Source organism: Canis aureus, chromosome X (assembly GCF_053574225.1).
Source record: "Canis aureus isolate CA01 chromosome X, VMU_Caureus_v.1.0, whole genome shotgun sequence".
Classification (NCBI taxonomy): Eukaryota; Metazoa; Chordata; class Mammalia; order Carnivora; family Canidae; genus Canis; species Canis aureus.
Window position 1 is genome coordinate 71,157,920 of NC_135649.1, and position 19,937 is coordinate 71,177,856.

The 19,937-nt window shown below is 49.5% G+C and overlaps 1 protein-coding gene and 1 long non-coding RNA gene across 9 annotated transcripts in view; both read right to left on the bottom strand.

Annotated features, from left to right (window-relative positions):
- Window positions 1–19,937, bottom strand: part of LOC144308463 (uncharacterized) — an 852,603-nt gene that overhangs the window by 579,565 nt on the left and 253,101 nt on the right. The gene's annotated exons all lie outside the window — the stretch shown is intronic.
- Window positions 1–19,937, bottom strand: part of STARD8 (StAR related lipid transfer domain containing 8) — an 82,992-nt gene that overhangs the window by 15,107 nt on the left and 47,948 nt on the right. For 4 of the 8 annotated variants that reach the window (XM_077889955.1, XM_077889952.1, XM_077889954.1 and 1 more), the window contains exon 1: window positions 19,349–19,558. The exons of 3 other annotated variants lie outside the window; for them this stretch is intronic. Coding sequence is in view for 1 of the 5 variants with exons in the window: in XM_077889950.1 (XP_077746076.1) it covers window positions 9,870–9,909 (40 nt within the window). In the remaining 4 variants the exon portion in view is untranslated. Of the gene's footprint in view, window positions 1–9,869; window positions 9,951–19,348; window positions 19,559–19,937 lie in introns of those variants that run through there. One more of the 8 variants, XM_077889950.1, reaches the window with a different exon arrangement.

A 19,937-nucleotide genomic window follows, 5' to 3' on the forward strand; every position in this document is an offset into this window, starting at 1 on the left:
GGTATTTGAGAGGATGCCAGGTGGGGAGACAAGGGAGGGAAGAGTGCAGGAAGGTAGAAGTTAGTCCAAAAAACCAATAGGCCTCTCAAGGGTCATACACTGATGAGGATTTCAGGGGAGGGGGAAGAGAAGGCTCTGGAGCTCCTGAGGGTTTTGTGGGCAAACAGGCGTGGGGCAGGATGAACATCTCTGCATTTCCCAGAGTGAGCACATCAGGTCAGTGCCACCCCAGCAGTTGCCTCTGCACACAGCTGTAGCCAAGTCTGCTCATGGGATGGTGCACCTGAACACACACACAGACAGGCCCTTCAGTCTGTGCATGCACCTGAATCTGTATGCACATGGGTTTTTGGTTACTGCAACTTTCTAACCTATGACAAAGATCAAGGAATCATCAGGATTTCTGGGAGGTCCTGGTAAGTGTTTGTTCCCACAGAGCTCAGCCAACAGTAGCTCAGACCCCCTGGCAGGGGGCAATGCAGGCCTAGGAGAGGGTACAAGGTCTCTAGGCAAGAGGTGGTCTGGGAGAACTGTGACAAGAGCTGCTGGAAGGGACTTCATGTCAGCCCAGGAAGCATTTGAGGGACGTGGTTTTGCTGTTAGGACACCTGAGCCAGCTGCTACAACCACCTTCCTGTTTCCTGACTGTCTGACACTCCCAGGAGAAGGCCCCTCTCCAGCCTCAAAGCCCCTTCCAGCAGCCAGCTCTGCTATCCCATCATTAGGACAAAGAGAAAGTACCAAAGTGGGGACCTGGTGGGTTTCCAGAGACAGGCACAGAAGGAAACCTAAAGGGCCCTAAAGTGAACCCTAAAGGGCCATGAGTCTAGTATGGGCACCTCAGGCAGGAAAGCCAATCCCCATGGATCATCTTGCATGCCAAGAACATACCCTCAAAGTCCATCGCAGCCCTCAGTCATTCATGGCTAGATGCAGAACAAAGAGCAAAGGGAATGAGAGAGCTACCTGCCTGCCCATTATTCCCAAGCTCCTTCTGAAGCCTGAAGGAGGTGGGCAAGTGCAGTAATAAAGTCCTACATCTTAAATATCTGCACTATCTACCTGAGCCACAGAGGCAGAGCCCATGGGAGAGTGGCGAGCTACCTGCTCCTCTCATGCTTGGCAGTGGCCCTAGTTAGGGTTGTTGGGAAGGAAACCAGCTCACTTGGGTGGACAAGTTCTCTCACTGCCACCTAGACCCTCTAGCCCCCTGCTTTTCTAAGCGTGATCCCTGGGCCAGCAGCATGAATATCACCAGGGACCTTGATAGAAATACAGGGCAGCCCTGATGGCTCAGCGGTTTAGTGCCGCCTTCAGCCCAGGGCCTGATCCTGGAGACCAGGGATCGAGTCCCACGTCGGGCTCCCTGCATGGAGCCTGCTTCTCCCTCTGCCTGTGTGTCCCGCCCCCCTGTCTCTCATGAATGAATAAATAAATTTTTTTTAAAAAAAGAAAGAAATGCAGAATACCAGACCTACTGAATCATAATTTATATTTAAGTAGATCCTGAGTTGATTTGCATGCACATTAAAGTCTGAGAAGCACTCGCCTATATACCCTAGCTCAAAGATTCTCACCCTTGGATACACATGAAAATCAGCTAGGGAGTGAAATGAGTCAATCGGAGAAGGACAAACATTATATGTTCTCATTCATTTGGGGAATATAAATAATAGTGAAAGGGAATATAAGGGAAGGGAGAGGAAATGGGTGGGAAATATCAGAAAGGGAGACAGAACATAAAGACTCCTAACTCTGGGAAACGAACTAGGGGTGGTGGAAAGGGAGGACGGTGGGGGGTGGGGGTGAATGGGTGACGGGCACTGAGGGGGGCACTTGACAGGATGAGCACTGGGTGTTATTCTGTATGTTGGCAAATTGAACACCAATAAAAATAAATTTATTATTAAAAAAAAAGAAAATCAGCTAGGAAGCTTAAAAATCCCAATTTCCTGGGGCCCAATCCTCAGAGGCTGATTTAATTGGTCTGTGGTAGGGCTCTCCAAATTAGCACTTTAAAAATTCTACAGTATGGAACACACTGAGACCCAAGGGAATTCTTCAACTCCTACAGGGTTATGTGGCACAGATAAGACTATGACCGTGATCTTTTATTTTCCTTTAAGTTTTTAATTCCATTTACTTAACATAGTTATTTTAGTTTCAGATATACAATATAGTGATTCAACACTTCCATACATCACCCAAGGCTCATCATGACAAGTGCCCTCCTTTATCCCCATCCCCTATTTCATCCATTCCCCCCCCCCAACTTCCCCTCTGGTAACCAGCAATTTCTGCCTATAATTAAGAGTCTGTTTCGTGCTCGTGTGTCCTCTCTCTCTCTCTCTCTCTCTCTCTCTCTGTCTCTCCCTTTGCTCATTTGTTTTGTTTCCTAAATTGTCTTTATCGGACTTATTTCACTTAGCTTAAACTCTCAAGCTTCATCTATGTTATTTCAAATGGCAAGATTTCATTCCTATTTATGGCTGAGTAATATTCCATTTTGATTGTGTGTGTGTGTGTGTGTATACCACATTTTCTTTATCCATTCATTAGTGGAAGGACACTTGGGCTGTTTCCATATCTTCCCTATTGTAAATAAAGTTGCTATAGACATTGCATGTGTCCCTTTGAATTAGTGTTTTTGTATTCTTTGGGTAAATACCCAATAGTGAAACTGCTGGGTCATAGGGTAGTTCTATTTTTAACTTTTTGAGGGACCTCCACACTGTTTTCCACAGTGGCTGCAAAGGTTTATATTCCCACCAACAGTGCAGGAAGGTTCCATTTTCTCCATATCCTTGCCAACACCTGTTGCTTCTTGTATCGTTGACTTTAGCCTTCCTAATAGGTGAAGTGATACCTCACTGTAGTTTTGGTTTGCACTTCCCTGATGGTAAGTGATGATGAGCACCTTTTCATGCATCAGCTGGCCACCAGTATGACTTCTTTGGAGAAATGTCTCTTTGTGTATGACCCTGATTTTTTAATTTCCTGTCCAGTTCTGTTTTCCATTGCATTATGCTACTTGCCCTCAGATGCCAGGTAAACAAAGGGTTTAGACTCAAAGGAACCAACTCCATGCCCCCCAGATTTTTTCTTCCCTTCTGATATAGTGGAGTTACAAGCCTGAGTTGAAATACTGGTGCTGCCAGTCACTAGCTCTCTGACTTTGGGCAAGTTATTTAACCTCTATAAGAAAGACTCAGTTTCCCCCTCTTTAAAATGGAGGTAACAGAGTCTACTTGGAATAGCTACTGAGAGCATTAAATAAAATACTGGAGAGGAAAAAAAGCCCCTGACACAGTACAAGCACTAATTGAAGGGTCCCAAGAAAAAAGAACAAACAGAAAAAAGGCCCAGCGAGCATTTCCTTTAGACTCTGGAAAGTGGCTGCAGCCACATTACTGTCAAATTCGCAGATAAATGGCTCTGGAAAGAGGTTTGTCAGGAGGCAGAAGTCGCAAAGAGGCCACAATAGCTCCAAAAAGACAAAGAAGTCCAGGAGTTTGAAGCAGGCCCGCGGACTGAATCCCCAGCAAGGACTCTCTGGCAGGAATCTGGAAAATGTAATGGGTTATTACCCAACAGAATGTCAGGGATACCATATCCCAACAATACAGCACCTCATGGAGGGCTGGGAGGCCCTGAGACTCCCTCCCAGATGGAGCAATCAGACATACGACTTGGTGATTAAGGACTTATTTCACTTAGCATAAACTAAAAGCTAAAGCTAAAGTGCTTTGTGCTCATCCCTCCCACCCGCCCCAGCTTGGGGCCAGAAGTGACCACTCATTCCCAGTTGAGTCCACTCATCTGAGGCTGGGGCCCAGGTGTCCCAGACTGAGGATTGTCTTATGTGCCTGGCAGGAGAGTGCCAGGCACTGGGCAGGCTAAGGCGAGTGATATAGGAATGTTTGTCATGAGGAAGACATAGACATGGCCAACACGCACATGAGAAAATGCTCTGCATCACTTGCCATCAGGGAAATACAAACGAAAACCATGATGAGATACCACCTCACACCAGTGAGAATGGGGAAAATTAACAAGGTAAGAAACCACAAATGTTGGAGAGGATGCAGAGAAAAGGGAACCCTCTTGCACTGTTGGTGGGAATGTGAACTGGTGCAGCCACTCTGGAGAACTGTGTGGAGGTTCCTCAAAGAGTTAAAAATAGACCTGCCCTACGACCCAGCAATTGCACTGCTGGGGATTTACCCCAAAGATACAGATGCAGTGGAACGCCGGGACACCTGCCCCCTGATGTTTATAGCAGCAATGGCCACAATAGCCAAACTGTGGAAGGAGCCTCGGTGTCCATCGAAAGATGAATGGATGAAGAAGATGTGGTTTATGTATACAGTGGAATATTACTCAGCCATTAGAAATGACAAATACCCACCATTTGCTTCGACGTGGATGGAACTGGAGGGTATTACGCTGAGTGAAATGAGTCAACTGGAGAAGGACAAACAGTGTATGTTCTCATTCATTTGGGGAATATAAATAATAGTGAAAGGGAATAGAAGGGAAGGGAGAAGAAATAGGTAGGAAATATCAGAAAGGGAGACAGAACATAAAGACTCCTAACTCTGGGAAATGAACTAGGGGTGGTGGAAGGGGAGGAGGGCCAGGGGTGGGAGTGAATGGGTGACGGGCACTGAGCGGGGCACTTGACGGGATGAGCACTGCGTGTTATTCTGTATGTTGGCAAATTGAACGCCAATAAAAAATAAATTTATTATTTAAAAAAAAGGAATGTCTGTGACCCCTAGTCCTGCTTATATGTCCAGACATGCAGATCTCAGCAGTTTCAACTGCTATATTCCACAGGCCATTCTCTGGCCGAGGCTAGGATGATATGCTGGGACAGGTCAGGGATGGCATTCAGCTGGCACAAGCTGAATTCCACTGAGATTTAAGCCCAGATGACTTTCTCCCTGGGGAGGGTCCCAGCTGATCTGAGCCATAAAAATTGAGGGAAGGGCATACTCAAAAGCTCCAGAGTCAAATCAGGTCTGCTGGAGGGAATGTCAAAGGGAAATGGCTGAGCGGCAGCAGAGGACTTCAAAGGTCAATGACAGAATCTGCACCTACACTTATGCAGGCCACATTACCATGATCCTCTTAGTGCAGAGCTTTTTCACTTCAGAGAAGGGTGGAATGAGAAGAAAATTCAGGGCTTCTCTTCCTGAGAAACGTCTTATGAAAAAGGGTAGTTTATGTACTCAAGAAAGGGGCTGCAACGTCTCCCACCAAGGAAATGCAATAATGCTGAAAGATGATAACTAAGTTGAAGAAAGAGCATTTTACCAATCAGGCTGGCTCCCCTACTCACTGCCTAAGTCATTTTAGACAACTTGCTTCATTCCCTAAGCTTTGGATTTTGATCTACATAGTGAGGACCAACAACTTTCCTGCCCTCCTCTGTGGTTATTGTGTGGAATTGGTCAGGTTTTGCCTGGTTTTGAAAGTGGCTATATGAAAGTTATCATTAGCACTACTTTTGTTAAGACTACTTGAACTTGGCCTCTCTCTCTTTGTCTCTCCTGAAACTAATATCACACTGTATGTTAACTGGAATTTAAATAAAACTTAAAAAGACTACTTGAACTTGGTAGGCACACATTCACAATCTTTAAGGCTTAGTTCAGATTGCGTCCTACTTGTAAAAAAAGTGAGCATGAGCTAGAAGGAAAAGAAAAAGGCAACTGGCAACTAAGTTGAGGGAGGTCAGGCCTCACCAACCTCACCCTCTTCATGCCACACTTGGGGGACTTGAGTCCTTCTGCCTTGTGGTCACTCAATGGGCTATGAGAGAGCCACCCAGACCCCACTTCTACCTACTTTAATAAAAATTCTGGTGCCCGGGCCCCAGTCATGACAAATTATATTCGAATCTCTGGGAAAGTTTTCATTTGTTTTTGAGTGCTTTCCAGATGATTCTAAAGTACAGGCAAGATAGAGAACCACTGCCCTGAACAAACATAGCCAGGAAAGAGCCGCAGCATAGGTCTCTGGAAAAATTCTAGCCAGAGGCCAGACTCAGGCCCATTCCAATCATTGGTCCACGTTCCTTCTAGGCCTAAGTGAAGGAGCAAGAGAGCAATGAGCGGCCCTGCTCCTATACCTGAGAAATGCTAGGTCCTGGCAAAGAGCTTCCTACATCATTTCTCTGGGTGGATGCAAAGCCCTTTTCCTTTGCCCAGCTTCACTCCTAGAGAGGGATCCTGTTTAAGAAAGAGATGTTGGCTTTCTGGCAGGGGGTTTGTATCTTACTTGGCCCCAAGTGGTTATTAGCAGCTCCTTTCACTCTCCCATAAGGATACATCTAAGGAGCCTAGGCCACAAGAAATGTGCCCACCCAGCCTTCATCCTTGGATCTCTCAGAGGTGGGTCTTTGTTCAAATTTGCACAAATGCTACAACAGGTGACTGTCTGGCTATGCCCCCTGCCCCCAAGGGACAGAGGAAGAGGAGCCTTCACAGGGGCTCATACATAACAGCTGTTGTGAATCTGAAGACTGCCAAGACTTCCCTTCCTGACCTTGGATGGGACATTCAGAGGAGTCTGCAATACCCTGTCCTCTGGGAGACTGGGTAGACTTGTCTCTCTGCTACTGCTGCTCTTAGCTGTAATTACAATTCTTACTAGATTTTTACAAGGGTGGGGGACAAAGAGAGGAAAGAGATAAAACCAAAATAGCGCTCATACCACATTCCAAATGTCACAGGAGGGGTGTCACGGCAAGGGCTGTTGGATTTCAAGCAGCTAGCTTGGCAGTGCTAGTCATTGGCTGGCCTCTAGCTTGTTAGGTCACAGGCAGGACTTGGGGCCCCTACTGCACCTGTTGGGATGCCAGTCTCAATCTCAGCCAGAGCTACAATTGAATGCCAAGCTCCCAGGCCCATACAAGCAACACCTTTGGAGTCTGTCAGAAATGAGGCACTACCAAGGCACACAGCCCAGGAAGGGACAGTACCATGGGACTGGGTGGCATTATAGTGAAGCCACTAAATCTTGCTGGCTAGTGGCAGGTTCACATGTGTGGCTCTCCATGCTAATACCCCTCTCTTCTTAACACTCCATGTCCACACCAAAGATACAGGGCCTCAGGGATTCTCAACCAAGGATGCTATGCCCCAGGGGACCTTTGGCAATGTCTAGAAACATTTTTGGTCATCACTACTGGAGAGGCGTGCTACTAGTATCTGTTGAGTAGAGCCCGGGGATGCTGCTAAATGTGCTACAGTATATAGGAAGGACAATCCCCACAACAAAAGAAAGGCTGACTCCAGACTTAAAGTGTGACACCGTGAGGCTGGCCTCTACCTTACCTGGGGGCCTCAGCCCACCTTATACTTCCAGGTATCCCCACCCCTCCTTTAGGATATCCCGGGGGATGAGCCAAAGACTGGATGCATGACTCAGTGGAGGTCCCTTGTTTGTGGATCCTGTCGAGCCTTTGTAGGCAGGGCCAGGTCAGCCAGTGATAGGTGGCAATTCTAGTTTAGAGTTTTTATAAATTCAGAAGTTATACAAGAAACCCCCAACTGTGCCCCTCTCCCACATGAAACTGTAGCCTGAGATCTGGTATGCAGCTTTAAGTGAGGGAGGCTCATGAGGGCGCTGTAGCTAAACCAGACCTCCCTCTGGCCTCATGGGTCTGCTTGAAAATCTGGGTCCAGAGTCCAGTCTGGACTCCTAGGTCTCCTAGGCTGGCACTTGATACATCAGTTTTAAAGCAGGCAGTTGACATTCTTGCCCAGCCCAGGGCTTCCCTATGACAGTGAAGGTCAAAGCTTCCACCTCCTCTGCTTCAGTCACTCCATTAGCTTTCTTGCCCTCAGGGGATCCTGCCCCCAACCCAGTCCCAAGTGCACGGACAAGGTCATGGTTAAAAGGAAGGACAGGTGTTTTAATAAGTCATATACTACTCCTTCACCTCCAGTGGCCAGCCTGGAAGCAAGAGGTGCCAGCCTAACTGGTCTGGGGCAGATGTTAGACCTGTGGCAACTGCTCTCCACTATGATACAGGTGGAAAGATGATTGGATTGAAGGTCAGGAGAACTACATTCTAGCCTTAACTCTACTAGGAATTTGTTGGGTGATCTTCGGCAAGCCACTAACTCTGTCTGGGCCTCAGTTTTCCTGTCTTCTAATGGCCACTCACCAAAACCTAGACCCAGAGAGGGGGTGGGAGGCATGTGTGATTCACACTGGCTGGTTCAGTGGAAGGAGCTGTCTTCCTCCTGCACATTTTCTTCTGGGAGACTCCAGTGAGGGTGTTCAGTGGGGTCCAAGACCAAACCCATCTTCCCTTCCCAATCTGGCTCTACTGCTTTCCTGCCTCTCAAGGCACTGAACACCCAGGCTTAAACCACCAGCCATCCTATTCTGCCTTCTCTCAACTCATGTATTTAGTCACCAAGTTCTATCGATTTTTCCATCCAGTGGTCATGGTTTCCCAAACCCAGCCATGCTCTAGGCGGACAAGCCTGGATTACTTAAGCCCTCCAAGTTCCTGGCCTCTAGTCTCTCAATGGCTTGTCCTGCCAGCTTCTTCCTACAAGAGCCCAGCTCTGACCTAGCCACTCTCCTACTCTCAGCCTAGCAGGCTCCCCACTGCCCACTGCCCAGGGCACACACCAGACTGCTTTCCACATGGCACTTGAGACCTTCCACACTTTAGACCCAGCTTGCTGCAAACTCCTGTTATTCATCGGTATGGAGGTCAAACATTCCCTCTCATGAAATCTTCCTTCCCTGACTTCTCACTAATCCCCTACCTGCCAATGGCTCGTTTAAATTAAGTGACCCTCTATACATTTCCACTACCTTCTCAGCAGCGTTTGAGACTGTCTCCCCTGTTCAACTGGAGTCCCAATGCATTGGGTCCTATTGGTCTCAGTATCCCCACTTCAGTGTGGTAAGGGCTACAGAATGTTCTGGCAGCACCTAGACAGGAAGTCCTGTTTTCCAACTAAACAGTGTGCTGGCCTGTGACTCCACCCATTCCTCTGGAATCACTATAGCAAAGACACAGAACTGAGAAGGCACACTTGCAACTCAGCCAATTAGATGACCAGCAGAACACCTTGCCCCAGGGCAGAAACCACAGGGCCAGGAACCAAGGCCCAGAGGTGTAAAATGGGAAAATAACCTCTGCCCAAGGCTGTAGGCACTCTAGCCTCGAGAACACTCAGCTCTTCTATCCCAAGCTCCTGTGAGGACATCCTGGCCTGTATGAGAAGGGACATACGCCATCTCCTGCTTCCTCTCTTGGCCTGCAAAGTCTTGGCACTCATCCATTTTGACCCTGTGCCACCACTTCTATATCCCACCCCCACTCCTAGCATACTTCCTTTTCCTTTTGCTGATGCCAAATATATACTCCCAGGCAGGAAATGCCTTGAAGGACCCTGGCCCCACCCTGAGATCCAGAAAAAATTGTCTCTTACAGAAAGAAAATGGGCCTAGAGAAGTAGCCTCTTCAGGCAGGGTCTGTTCCCTCTTTGAAAGCCAGTGGACACAAGCCCTCTCTGAGCCCTGCAGCCAAAGGAAGGGCTGGGATTCTGAGCATTGGGGGGCGGGGGGCAGTGGGGGGGAAAGGTGCAGGCTTAGGCCATGTGGGGTGAAGGCAAGAAGAATCCAAAATGGGGACCTAACAGCTGTGTATTATCTAGAAACAGGTTTTTGGGTGTACTAACAGGCTAGCAATCTGTGAAAGTGGCATGTAGTCTTGGCTCTGCTACTTACTTCGTAGCTGCGGCTATGTTTATTACTGATAATAATCCTTATGATACTGAACATAATCATGAATAATAATTAATATCAAACACTAATATCTACTGAGTACTTACTATGTGCCAGGCCCTGAGCTAAAGACTTGATACGGATCATACTGGGCAAGACTTAACTTCTCTGTGTTTCAGGGTCCTTATCTGTAAAATAGCGATATGATTATAGCACTGACAACAGGAGATTTTTACAAGTATAAAATGAGATGATAATAATAACAACAGCCAAAGGGTTCTGAGTCATTGTTTTTGTTCCAGGCAAGGTACTTTTGATGTGGTTTACATCACTGAATCTTGACAACAATCTTGTGGGGGTTAGGTGCTAGGATATTTTTATTTGACAGATGAGAAAATTAAGGCCCAGAGATAGTGAGTAACTTGCCCAAAGTCAGCAGTTAGGAAGTTGCAGGTCAAGATACAAATCAAGGTGGTCTAGATTCAGAGTCTTCCAAGTCCACCAAGTTACAATACTCTTCATTAAATAGAAGTCACCTTGGCCCTATAGATACAAGAAACGTGCACCAGGTGTTTTGCAGTATGAACTCTTTGCCTGAAGTAACTTTCCATCCATGGAGAAAACACTTGACCATCCCACATATCATGTGGTCTTCAGGACAGCCCTGTCCAAAGCAGGCCCACTGCACAAATGGGGAAACTGAGGCTACAAAAGGTCAAATGGCTTCCACTAGACTACAGATGGGAGCCAGGAGCCTACCTAAATGTCCACAGCCATCCTATTGATTTGTTCTCATGTTGCCTCCCTGGGATCCCTCCTCTCTGAATCCACTAGCCTCTGGATCCTGGGTTAGGCACCAAGGTCTGAAACTGAACAATAGCCAAACTCCCCTGGAGCACCTGGCCAGAGCCGCTACCAGGCCCATACTTCCCGGGGTGGCAGAAGCTAATGTAGGCCATCATCTGAAGCACTCCCTGGCCCCTGCTTACAGGCAAGATGGCAGAGAAGGAGCTCGAAAGAAATGGAGCTGACACCTGGAACAGCCTATGGGAAGGAAGTCTGTAGCTCCCAAGGGCCCTGAGGTGGGAACACTGTAGGAGGGCTAAAGCTTCTGGACAAAAACTTACCCTTCCACATGCCCCATACCAGCATGGGCCACACCTGTTGGAGGGGGCACAAAAGTCAATCCGGCCCACCTCCTGCCAATGGCCCCTAACCACCCACACCTTCTAAATAATGAAATCTCAGTGTCAAAAGAGTTCATAATAATGTCTCTTCTTCCCTGCTGCCACACAGCACCCTGTTCTCCACCCCCTCATGCTGGAAGGTTCTAAACAGGCAGGCCTGATGCTGTCAGAACCATCTTCCCAGCTTCCTCCTACAAACCCTCCCCCAACAGTGCAGCTCTGCTTTAGAGCATGAATACCCAGCCCTTTGATTTTCTCTCTTCTCCATCTGTCTACCCAGGTGGGGAGGGGGCAGACAAGGACCCCAGGGCTATTTGCCCAAGAGTGACTGATCACTGGTGGGTACAATAAGCAGTCAGGGACAGAAGGGAGACCCAAACCTCCACTCTAGCCTCTTGGCTGGGCACCAGAGAAAGGGGGAAGGAGAGGCATGGCACCGTTGCTAAGGGGGGGTGGGTGGTAGACTTGGTCCTGATCCCAGTTCCATCATTCCCGAGCTATGTGACCTTGAGTACATTCTTCATTTAACCTCACCTTGCCTGTTCCTTCATATGGAAAATGGGGATGATGATAGCAGTACCTACCTTACAGAATTATCATGGGAGCTAAGTAAGTTCAAATGTGTCAAGAATTTAGAGTAATTTACTATTATTATTGTTTGTATCATGGCCATAAATGCCACTCAAGGAGACCAGAAGGATCCCTCCCTACAGGTGGGTGTGGCCAAGGAAAGCTTTTCTGGAGGAAGTGGAATCTGAAGGACAGAGAAGTCCAGACCTAATGCCCAGGAGGCAGCATGTTTGAGCATATCCCCCGGCCTGTGAAAAATAACAAAGTGACAGAAGGTGGCAGAAAGGACCATTAAACAACAGTAACAGTGAGAATGCTGCTTCTATTATTGGATTTAATACTCAAAACCCCCTAAGGTAGGTACATATCTCCACTTTATAGCTGACAAAATGGAGGCCCAGTGCTGTTTACCCCAGGACCCCTGCTCCTCATCTTAACACTTCCCTGCCCCAAGTTCCGTGTATGCAACTCAGCATGTGTTTTGCTTCGTCTCTACTTTGGCCTCTTTCCCACATGCCCCTCTTTGTTTTTCACATTTAGAAAGCCCTGCTCAGGGGCTCCTGGATGGGTCAGTGAGTTGCGTCTCCCTTAGGCTCAGGGCATGGTCGCAAGGTCCTGGGATTGGGCCCCACATCGGGCTCCCCACTCAGTGGGGGCTTGCTCCTCCCTCTCCCTCTGCTGCTCCCCCCACTTGTGTGCACTCACTCTCTCTCTGTCTGTCTCTGTCAAATAAATAAATAAAAATCTTTAAGTAAAAAAAAAATTAGAAAGCCATGCTCAGGTGGGGGCTGCTCAGGTCAGATGTCTGGGACCAAGCACTTCCTAAGCTGCCTGCACATAGCCCCAATCTGACTTGACCTTGGAGCAGAAAAGCTGGCTACAAGTGTGCATCTCACACCTCAGACAGGCCAACCTTTGGCCACCCCAGATAAAGGACAGGAAATCCTTGGCTGCCTACCCTGGAGATTGCTTCCTCTACCATGGGAACAGAGTTGCAGCCTGGGCAGAAGTTCCTCTGTGGTGAGGAAGCTGCCGAGTCAGCCCCAGCTTCCTTGGCTGCCAGATGTGGTTTGGGGGAAACAGGGAGGCTGAGCATCAGGAGACCTAGGCTCCAAATCCTCCCTCCTCAGAGCCCATGCCTTCCCCCATCTGGGCCACAGGTGGGCATCAGCAAGGATCACACTGCTTACTGGGCTGCTCTGAAAACAGAATGGAATCATGGGAGTGAAAGTAGCTTGGAAATGGGAAGAAATAGGAAGATTCATCATTGTCATCAACTGCAGAGGAGGAACAGCTGAGTTGGTGTTTCTGCCTGTCTGATTCACCCCTCTAAGACCCACTGTGGGCATGGTTCATATTCTTTTCTGGCTTCAGTGCTCCTCAAAATATTCCCTTCCCTCCACCTCCCCCAGCTCAAGGGAAGAAAGCATGTGGCAGGAAAACAGGATACACTGGCAGCCCCCACAGAGTATACTGCAGTCAACTCATTAAAGGTGAGTACTCTTCTCACCAGACTTGGTGCGAGGCCCTAGCCAAGAAGAAGGCCCCAGACTCCAAGGTTTGCTCAGTCATGAGGGCTGGCTGGACCCAACTAATGAATCAGAGAGTTGCATGAAGTGTCTGGGCCCAGGGCTCTGGCGGTTCAGATACCTGCTGAAGTCACCAGAAAAATATAAGAGAGAAGTCTTATTTAAAAAGCTCAGTCGAGGGATCCCTGGGTGGCGCAGCGGTTTGGCGCCTGCCTTTGGCCAGGGGCGTGATCCTGGAGACCCGGGATCAAATCCCACGTCGGGCTCCCGGTGCATGGAGCCTGCTTCTCCCTCTGCCTATGTCTCTGCCTCTCTCTCTCTCTCTGTGACTATCATGAATAAATAAATAAAATCTTAAAAAAAAAAAAATAAAAAGCTCAGTCGAGAAAAAATAGACAGGAGAGTGAGGGGTTTCCCAAGTCCCATTTTGCATTTTCAGGGCCACAAATAGTAGCATGCGCAGAGGACAGTAACGAGGCTGGGAAGGGGCCCGGTCCCAAGTCCCTGGAGAAGTACTTGGAGGAACTGAGGCTGTTTGGCCTCCAGAAGAAGCAGGGGGACTTGGGTTCCATCCTCACACCTCTGGAAGTCAGGGAGAACAGACATTGGCTAGGTGGTTCCCAGCGGGGCAGAGCCGGGAGCTAGGGTTGTAGAAGCCACAGGGATACAGCATTCAGTTCAACATAAGCAAACACTTTGGGACCTTCTATGAATGGAAGCAACTGCTCTGAAACACCGCTCCCAGGTACTGAAGATGGGGGAACAGGAGCTACACAAATACTTGGGTTCACAAAGAGAGTTGGACTGAGTGTCCTTTAAAGGTCCTTCTTCCTTGAGCTCTGCCGGCTTCCTACCTCCAGGGTATTGTGGGAGAAAGCATAAAGTGACTGGGGCTGGCTAAGCCCTTAGCCACTTCCCACAGAGACCCAGGATCCCAGGAGCACCTTGGGCTGGTATTGTCCAGGGAGAGCAGGTCCCTCATTAACTTGTGGCTGAATGGGTTAGAGGGTGGTCACTTGGGACAGAGGTAAATGTGGGGAGGGAGGCTAGAGAGCAAACCACACAAAAGCCCATGTGTGAAGAAAACCAAAGCTGTGGCAGTTCAAGGTCTGGGGAGCCAGACCTGACCAGCCAATTGACGATATTTAGTGACCAGGCCAGGCAGAATTTAAAGCCAACTGACCTTTGCCTTGTGGACAAACACAAGATTTTGGCTGGGAATGCATAATTTTACAGCTGGAATGGAACCCAAGGGACCACTGAACCCTGCCACCTTCCCTGCCAGTTTTAAAGATGTGGAAACTGAGGCCCAGAGGAAGGAAATGTCTTCTCTACAGTCACTCGTGTAGAGGCAGCTACAGAGAGGCACAAGAAGAAGCCAGGTCTCCTGACTCTATATTAGGCCCACATGGTTCACTAAATGCTGCTGCTTCTCACTGAAACTGCAGAAAACTGCTTGGGGTCCAGAGCTTTCCAAATTGGACCTGACCTGACCCTTCCCAATTACTACTGCTTGTCAAGATACAGGCTCTTGGAAAAAGGTCTCCTTCTCCTCCACGACGGAGGCATTAGCCTTACAGCAGCAGCAGCAATGTGGCTGATAGCTCATGTCCCTGCCTGACGTGAAAGGCAGCTGTACAGAAAACACACACACACACACACACACACACACACACACAGCCCCACTAATAGCAGATCCTTTGGGTGGGTATTTCTCACTCTTTCAAATTGACCTTAGAGGGTCAAGGGTTCCTGGAAACACCCCCAGCCCCTTCCGACTCTGGTGCCTAAAGATCCCCCTGACCCCACTGCCCATCTGAATCCCTAGCAACTCAACTCCCTGACCCTCAATAACCACCCAGGTGAATGCATGTCCTTCGGCAATGTGAATAGCAGCTTCTGCTTGCCCAAACCAAGACACAGGGGGCAGATGTGTAATTGGCCCCAGAAGTTCAGATGAAGGAATGCTTGTTAACATTCCCCGGGGGCGGGGGGGGGGGGGGCGGTGAGGTTTAAGATGGGATGCCCTTAAGGCCTCCAGTAGACAGGGAGTTAGTTAATGGCCATCCCCAGAGGTGACTTTTCAAGGTGGTAATTATGTGGCTCAATCATTAACCAAGCAGTGGCAGAATCCTAGGCTTATTGGAAAGGAACCACTCCTTTCCCAAGGACAGGCCAAGAGCAGGAGGCTGTAGCCCGGGAGAGCACTCATGGGGCCTTTCCGTCCCTCTCACAGCCTGCTCAGGGGCAGTGAGAAGAGAGGCATGGATGAGGGAAACTCTCCCCCAGCTCCACATGGTGGTGGAGGAGGGCTGGCCCCGATGTGGAGGAAGTCAGCACACCCTTACTGAGGTGGAGGGGAAAGGGAGACAGTGAGGGTTTTTATCATGAGAGAGGAAGCTCCAAGCTGGGCCTCCGTGATTAGATGACAAGCTGGGAAAGACGCTCATCCTGAATGCATCCTGTTTTGCTCCAAAGTGGCTGGGGGGGGGGGGGGTGTGGTTAGGGGAGGGGCCAGGAGGAGAGGAGGCTCCCAGGGATTCTCTTGGGACAGCTGACCTCGAGCTCCTGGGTGGCCCTGGGACTGGGCAGGCAAGTGGGAGAGTTCACCCCCTTTTACTGCTAGAGAAGCAAGGCACGGAGTCTCCACAAGAAGCTTCTACAAGTCACAGCTTCCTCGGCTCTGGGAGCTGCAGTCCAGGGGACCGTGACTAATGCTGTAATATAAAGGTCTAGGGCTCCCTTAATCCAGCTCTGACTTTGCCTGGGCCTCTCTTCAAAGGTTCAACTCAAATGTCACTCACTGCCTCCCCTCCATCAGTCACCTTCCCTTCAGTCAAAAGCAATGGCTGCCTAGTCAGGCCTCCCAGGGGCAAACAGCCCCCTCAACGAAAATGACAAGGACGATTAGAACTATGAACACTGTCAGGATATTAAATGATATTAAGGGGCTGTTCTAGATGGACTAATGGTACAATGGCTTTTTTTTTTTTTTTTTTTTTTTTTTTTTTTTTTTACAAATTCTTATCTTTTAGAGATATACATCGAACTACTTAGAGATACATTGACAAGCTGCCCTGGGGATGTTTCGAAATAACAAAGAAAGGTGAAGTAGATGGAGGTGTTAATTGGCAGGACAGGCCACCTGCCGGGCAACAGCTAACAGCTGTTGAAGTTGGGTGATGAGTACGTGGACCTTATTACACTAATTGTCTCTACTTTTCTATATGTTTGAAAGGCTTCATAGTCATTTTTTAAAAAAGTGCTGGCTGAGGTGAAGACTTAGTATGCCACGCGTTATTCGTACCACGAACCCCCATACTTGATGGTAGCCTCCCTGAAGGTGGGGGTTACACTCTACATCCTCCATAAGACCTGGCAGGCCTGAATTTAATGACAATCTGTACAGTACTTGGTAATGTACAAAGCATTAGCCATAGATCCCCTCATCCAATCCAGGAAGGTGGAAACAGTGGGGAGAAACCAAGAGTCGGAGCGGTCACAAGGGGAGCAACGGAGCCTGGATTTAAGCCTCCCATATGTCCAGCTCCCAGTCCCCTGTGCTTTGCTCCACATCACCCTGCACTCCTGAGGAACTTAACATCCAGTTAGCTGTATCAGTACCCTGAGGGTCAGGGTAAACAGGGACAGCAACCAGTGACATATGAGTTCCCAAGGTGGAGGGCTGGGCAAGAGGAGACTGAGCACACAACACAGCATTTCAAACCTGTAACAGACTAATTCAATTACTCACCCCCTCCTCACATACACACAAACCAAGACCATGGGTCACAGAGGAAAAGAGCCTTAATGAACACTTGATGCCAACAACTCTATGCCTAGCTTGTGCTCAACTATTTTGTTCAGGGATGTAGGATGGGGGAGCTCACACTTCCCATCCTAGAGCCCTCAGATTTTGAGATCTCTTATCTCTATTTTATCTGTTAATAGCCTCCCAAAGGCCCATGGTTCAGGGCCAAGACACTTAATCTTACCCAAACTTGAAACCCAAACCTTCTCTCTCTTTTATTCAAGCCTGAGGTGGTCCCTTCTTCCAGCCAAAGACCCCTTGCCCCACCTTCTCCAAAAAAGATAAGCTTTATGCTTTGACTAAAACTGCCATCCACTGACCCTGAACTTCCTGTGGCTGGAACAGAGAACTCCAAGAGTGTCCTAGCAGAAAAGTACCAGCAGCTGCGACAGCATCCAGATTAGAGACTCCAACCTCTCCTTCCTCTGGAGCCTTCTTGCTTTTGTGTTGCTGCAGGGTATTCCTGTAGCTGTCTCCAGCGGTCCCCTCTGCTCCCTCTCCAATTCCTAGTCTTAAGAACAAAATTTCAAATCTTCAAGAAGGCAGAGAGGGTCAATGTTCAGGCCTCCTTGTGGCACTTTCTTTGCTCCTAAACTCAAACTCAGGAGGTGTGCTTTATTAGGGAAGGCCCCTCCAACCACCCTGCACAACTCATGCCCCACTCCCCAGCACTTGCACAAGACACACAGCCCCTTTGTTCGCCTTCTGCCCCTCTTCTTGCTCTAAACACCAATCTCTCAAACTTGTCTCCTCTCCAGATGGGGGAGGGGAGCTGCAGATGCACAGTGAGGCTTAGCATACTTCTCTAAGAGTTGCTTAAGAGGTGGACAGAAGGCCAGGGAAGAGGGGAAATGGGATTCTGTCCATGTGGTGTTTCCTAGCCCTAATTACAGAGGTCCAGGGAGCAGAAATTTCAAACCCCAAATCCACAACAAAACTGGACAAAGGTCAAATCCCAGAAATGAGGACCAAGCCCAGAATGTCCAGTGCTATGGCAGCTATAGCTTTAGGGTGAAAGAACCCCCAAGCCCCCAACACCATCGTTCCCATCACACTCTTCCCCATTTGCTCCATCAACCATTCATAAACCACCTGCAGAGGTGCCTCTTCCTCTATGCCCTCGGGCTGTCAGCCTTCCTATCCCCCAGATAGAAATCGTCTATCCTTTATTCCAGGCAGATGGAAGTGAGGGGGAAAATTCAGAGAGCAAGAAGAAAAGATGTAGGTGGAGACAGGAACCCTTAGAGTTGGGGGCGGGAACAGCTCCCACACTAGGAGTTAGGGTTTGAAAATAGCCCTGGGTGTGATTCATCACCCTCTTCTCCTAGGTAGGCAGACCTCAGGACTCCAAGTGGGACACAGAGCAGCCAGGCTTCTCCAGCCCAACCTCTGGAGTCCCAGGCTCTGAGTTGGCCCCACTCCTTCCCACCTTCAGTCTGGCTGTTGTTCTGCTTGCCCTTCCCACCACTACTAGTTTTCCAGCTGGTTTGGCTGCATAATCACCACAAAGCTTTCTATCTGCATAGGTCCTGTCTCCCCAAGCATCTCAAAGACAACCTTTTCCCCATGGGTTAGGAGCCTGGACCTGTGGGACAAGTCAAAATGTCATGGAAGAGACTGGCCCTTTAGATACTGAAATCCAGCCCACCATCTGAATTTGAGTGTGGCTGAATGTGCACAAGTGCAGTTGAAAACACTGTGGCCCACAGAAGTAGCGTGACTCACCCAAGGTCACATGAATTAATGATTGAACCCCAGTTTCCTGAGTCCTAATTCAGTGCTCCACTTTAAAGAGACTTAGGAGAAGAGAAATGGAGAGAACCCCAGGCTACATAATTTGGAAATCCCAAAAGCTGCCACTAAAAGGAAGCCTTCCTTCAGAGCTTCAGTAATCCAAACCCAATTGGGACTTCATGGGGAGACTAAGCCCTGAAAGATGAGACTTATTCAAAGGTTTTCGCTTGATCCCCACAGCTACCTTAACACCAGGAAAGTCTGCAGCGGTTCCCAGAAGGGAGGACAATGGCCAAGGGGAAAGCCCATACGGGCCGCCGGGGATTCCTGGAAATGCCCTCAAAAGCAGAGGAAGGAAGAGGGTAGGCAAGGTGGCGCAGAGCCCAAAGGGCCGCCATCCCCGCCCAGTTCCAGTCCCCCTCCAAAGCCCCAGAGCTATGGCTCTGGACTCCCGCAGGCCCCCCGGATAACGGGCCGAAAGCCTTCTACCACCCTCCTCGCGGGGCTTCCCTGGGGAGAAGCGCTGCCCGCAGGCTCAGGGAGGCCCCCAGTTTCGGCGACTCTGACCCCAAATCCTGGGGGCAAAGGTGGCTCGGCTGGCTTCTTCTGCGTCTCCTGCGTGCGCTGCCTGGCCCAACCGCTAAGAGCAGGGGGAGGGGGGGCTGGAGAGCGCCGGAGACTAGGCCCGGCAAGGGGCCCCAAGAGGCCCTGCCCTGTTGGTCGGGATTTCTCCCTGACGCCGCCCCAACTCCTACCTGGAGGCCCCGTCCACCACTTTGGGTTCGAGACCCTGACACAGCGGCCAGTGGGCAGGAAGTGAGTGCAGGAAGGACTGCTCCGTCCGGGACACGATCAGAGCCTGGGGTCTGGCGAGGGTAATGGTGCCAGTGAGAAGGGCAGCTGCCGCGAGGCTGCTTAGCTGTTGTCAACCAGAGGCCACTTTCCGCACAGGTGGGGAGGAAACCGTGGCGAGTCGGGCGCTAGGGACGCCCCGCCCACCTACAGGCCCCTCGACCAATGAGGGCACAGTCCGGCCCACCGGACTTCCCAGAAAGCGGCCCAGATCGTGGTGGGCGGGGCTCTGCCGTCCAGCTCCTCCGGTATCCGCGCTGCTGCCTCTTGCTCAGGTCACACCGCTGGTGGGGAGGGGTAGGCGGGGAGAAGTCACAGCCAGAACTAGCGACCGTGGGTGAAGGAGCGAGCTGGCCACACGCACAGACTATTATTCATTGGACTCTGAATGTGCCTCGCACTCTATGGGGGATTTAAATACATGTGCTATGTGCACGTGAAGGTTTAGTGGCTTGCTGAGGATAATTTATGGGGAGTTCAGAAGACAACTTA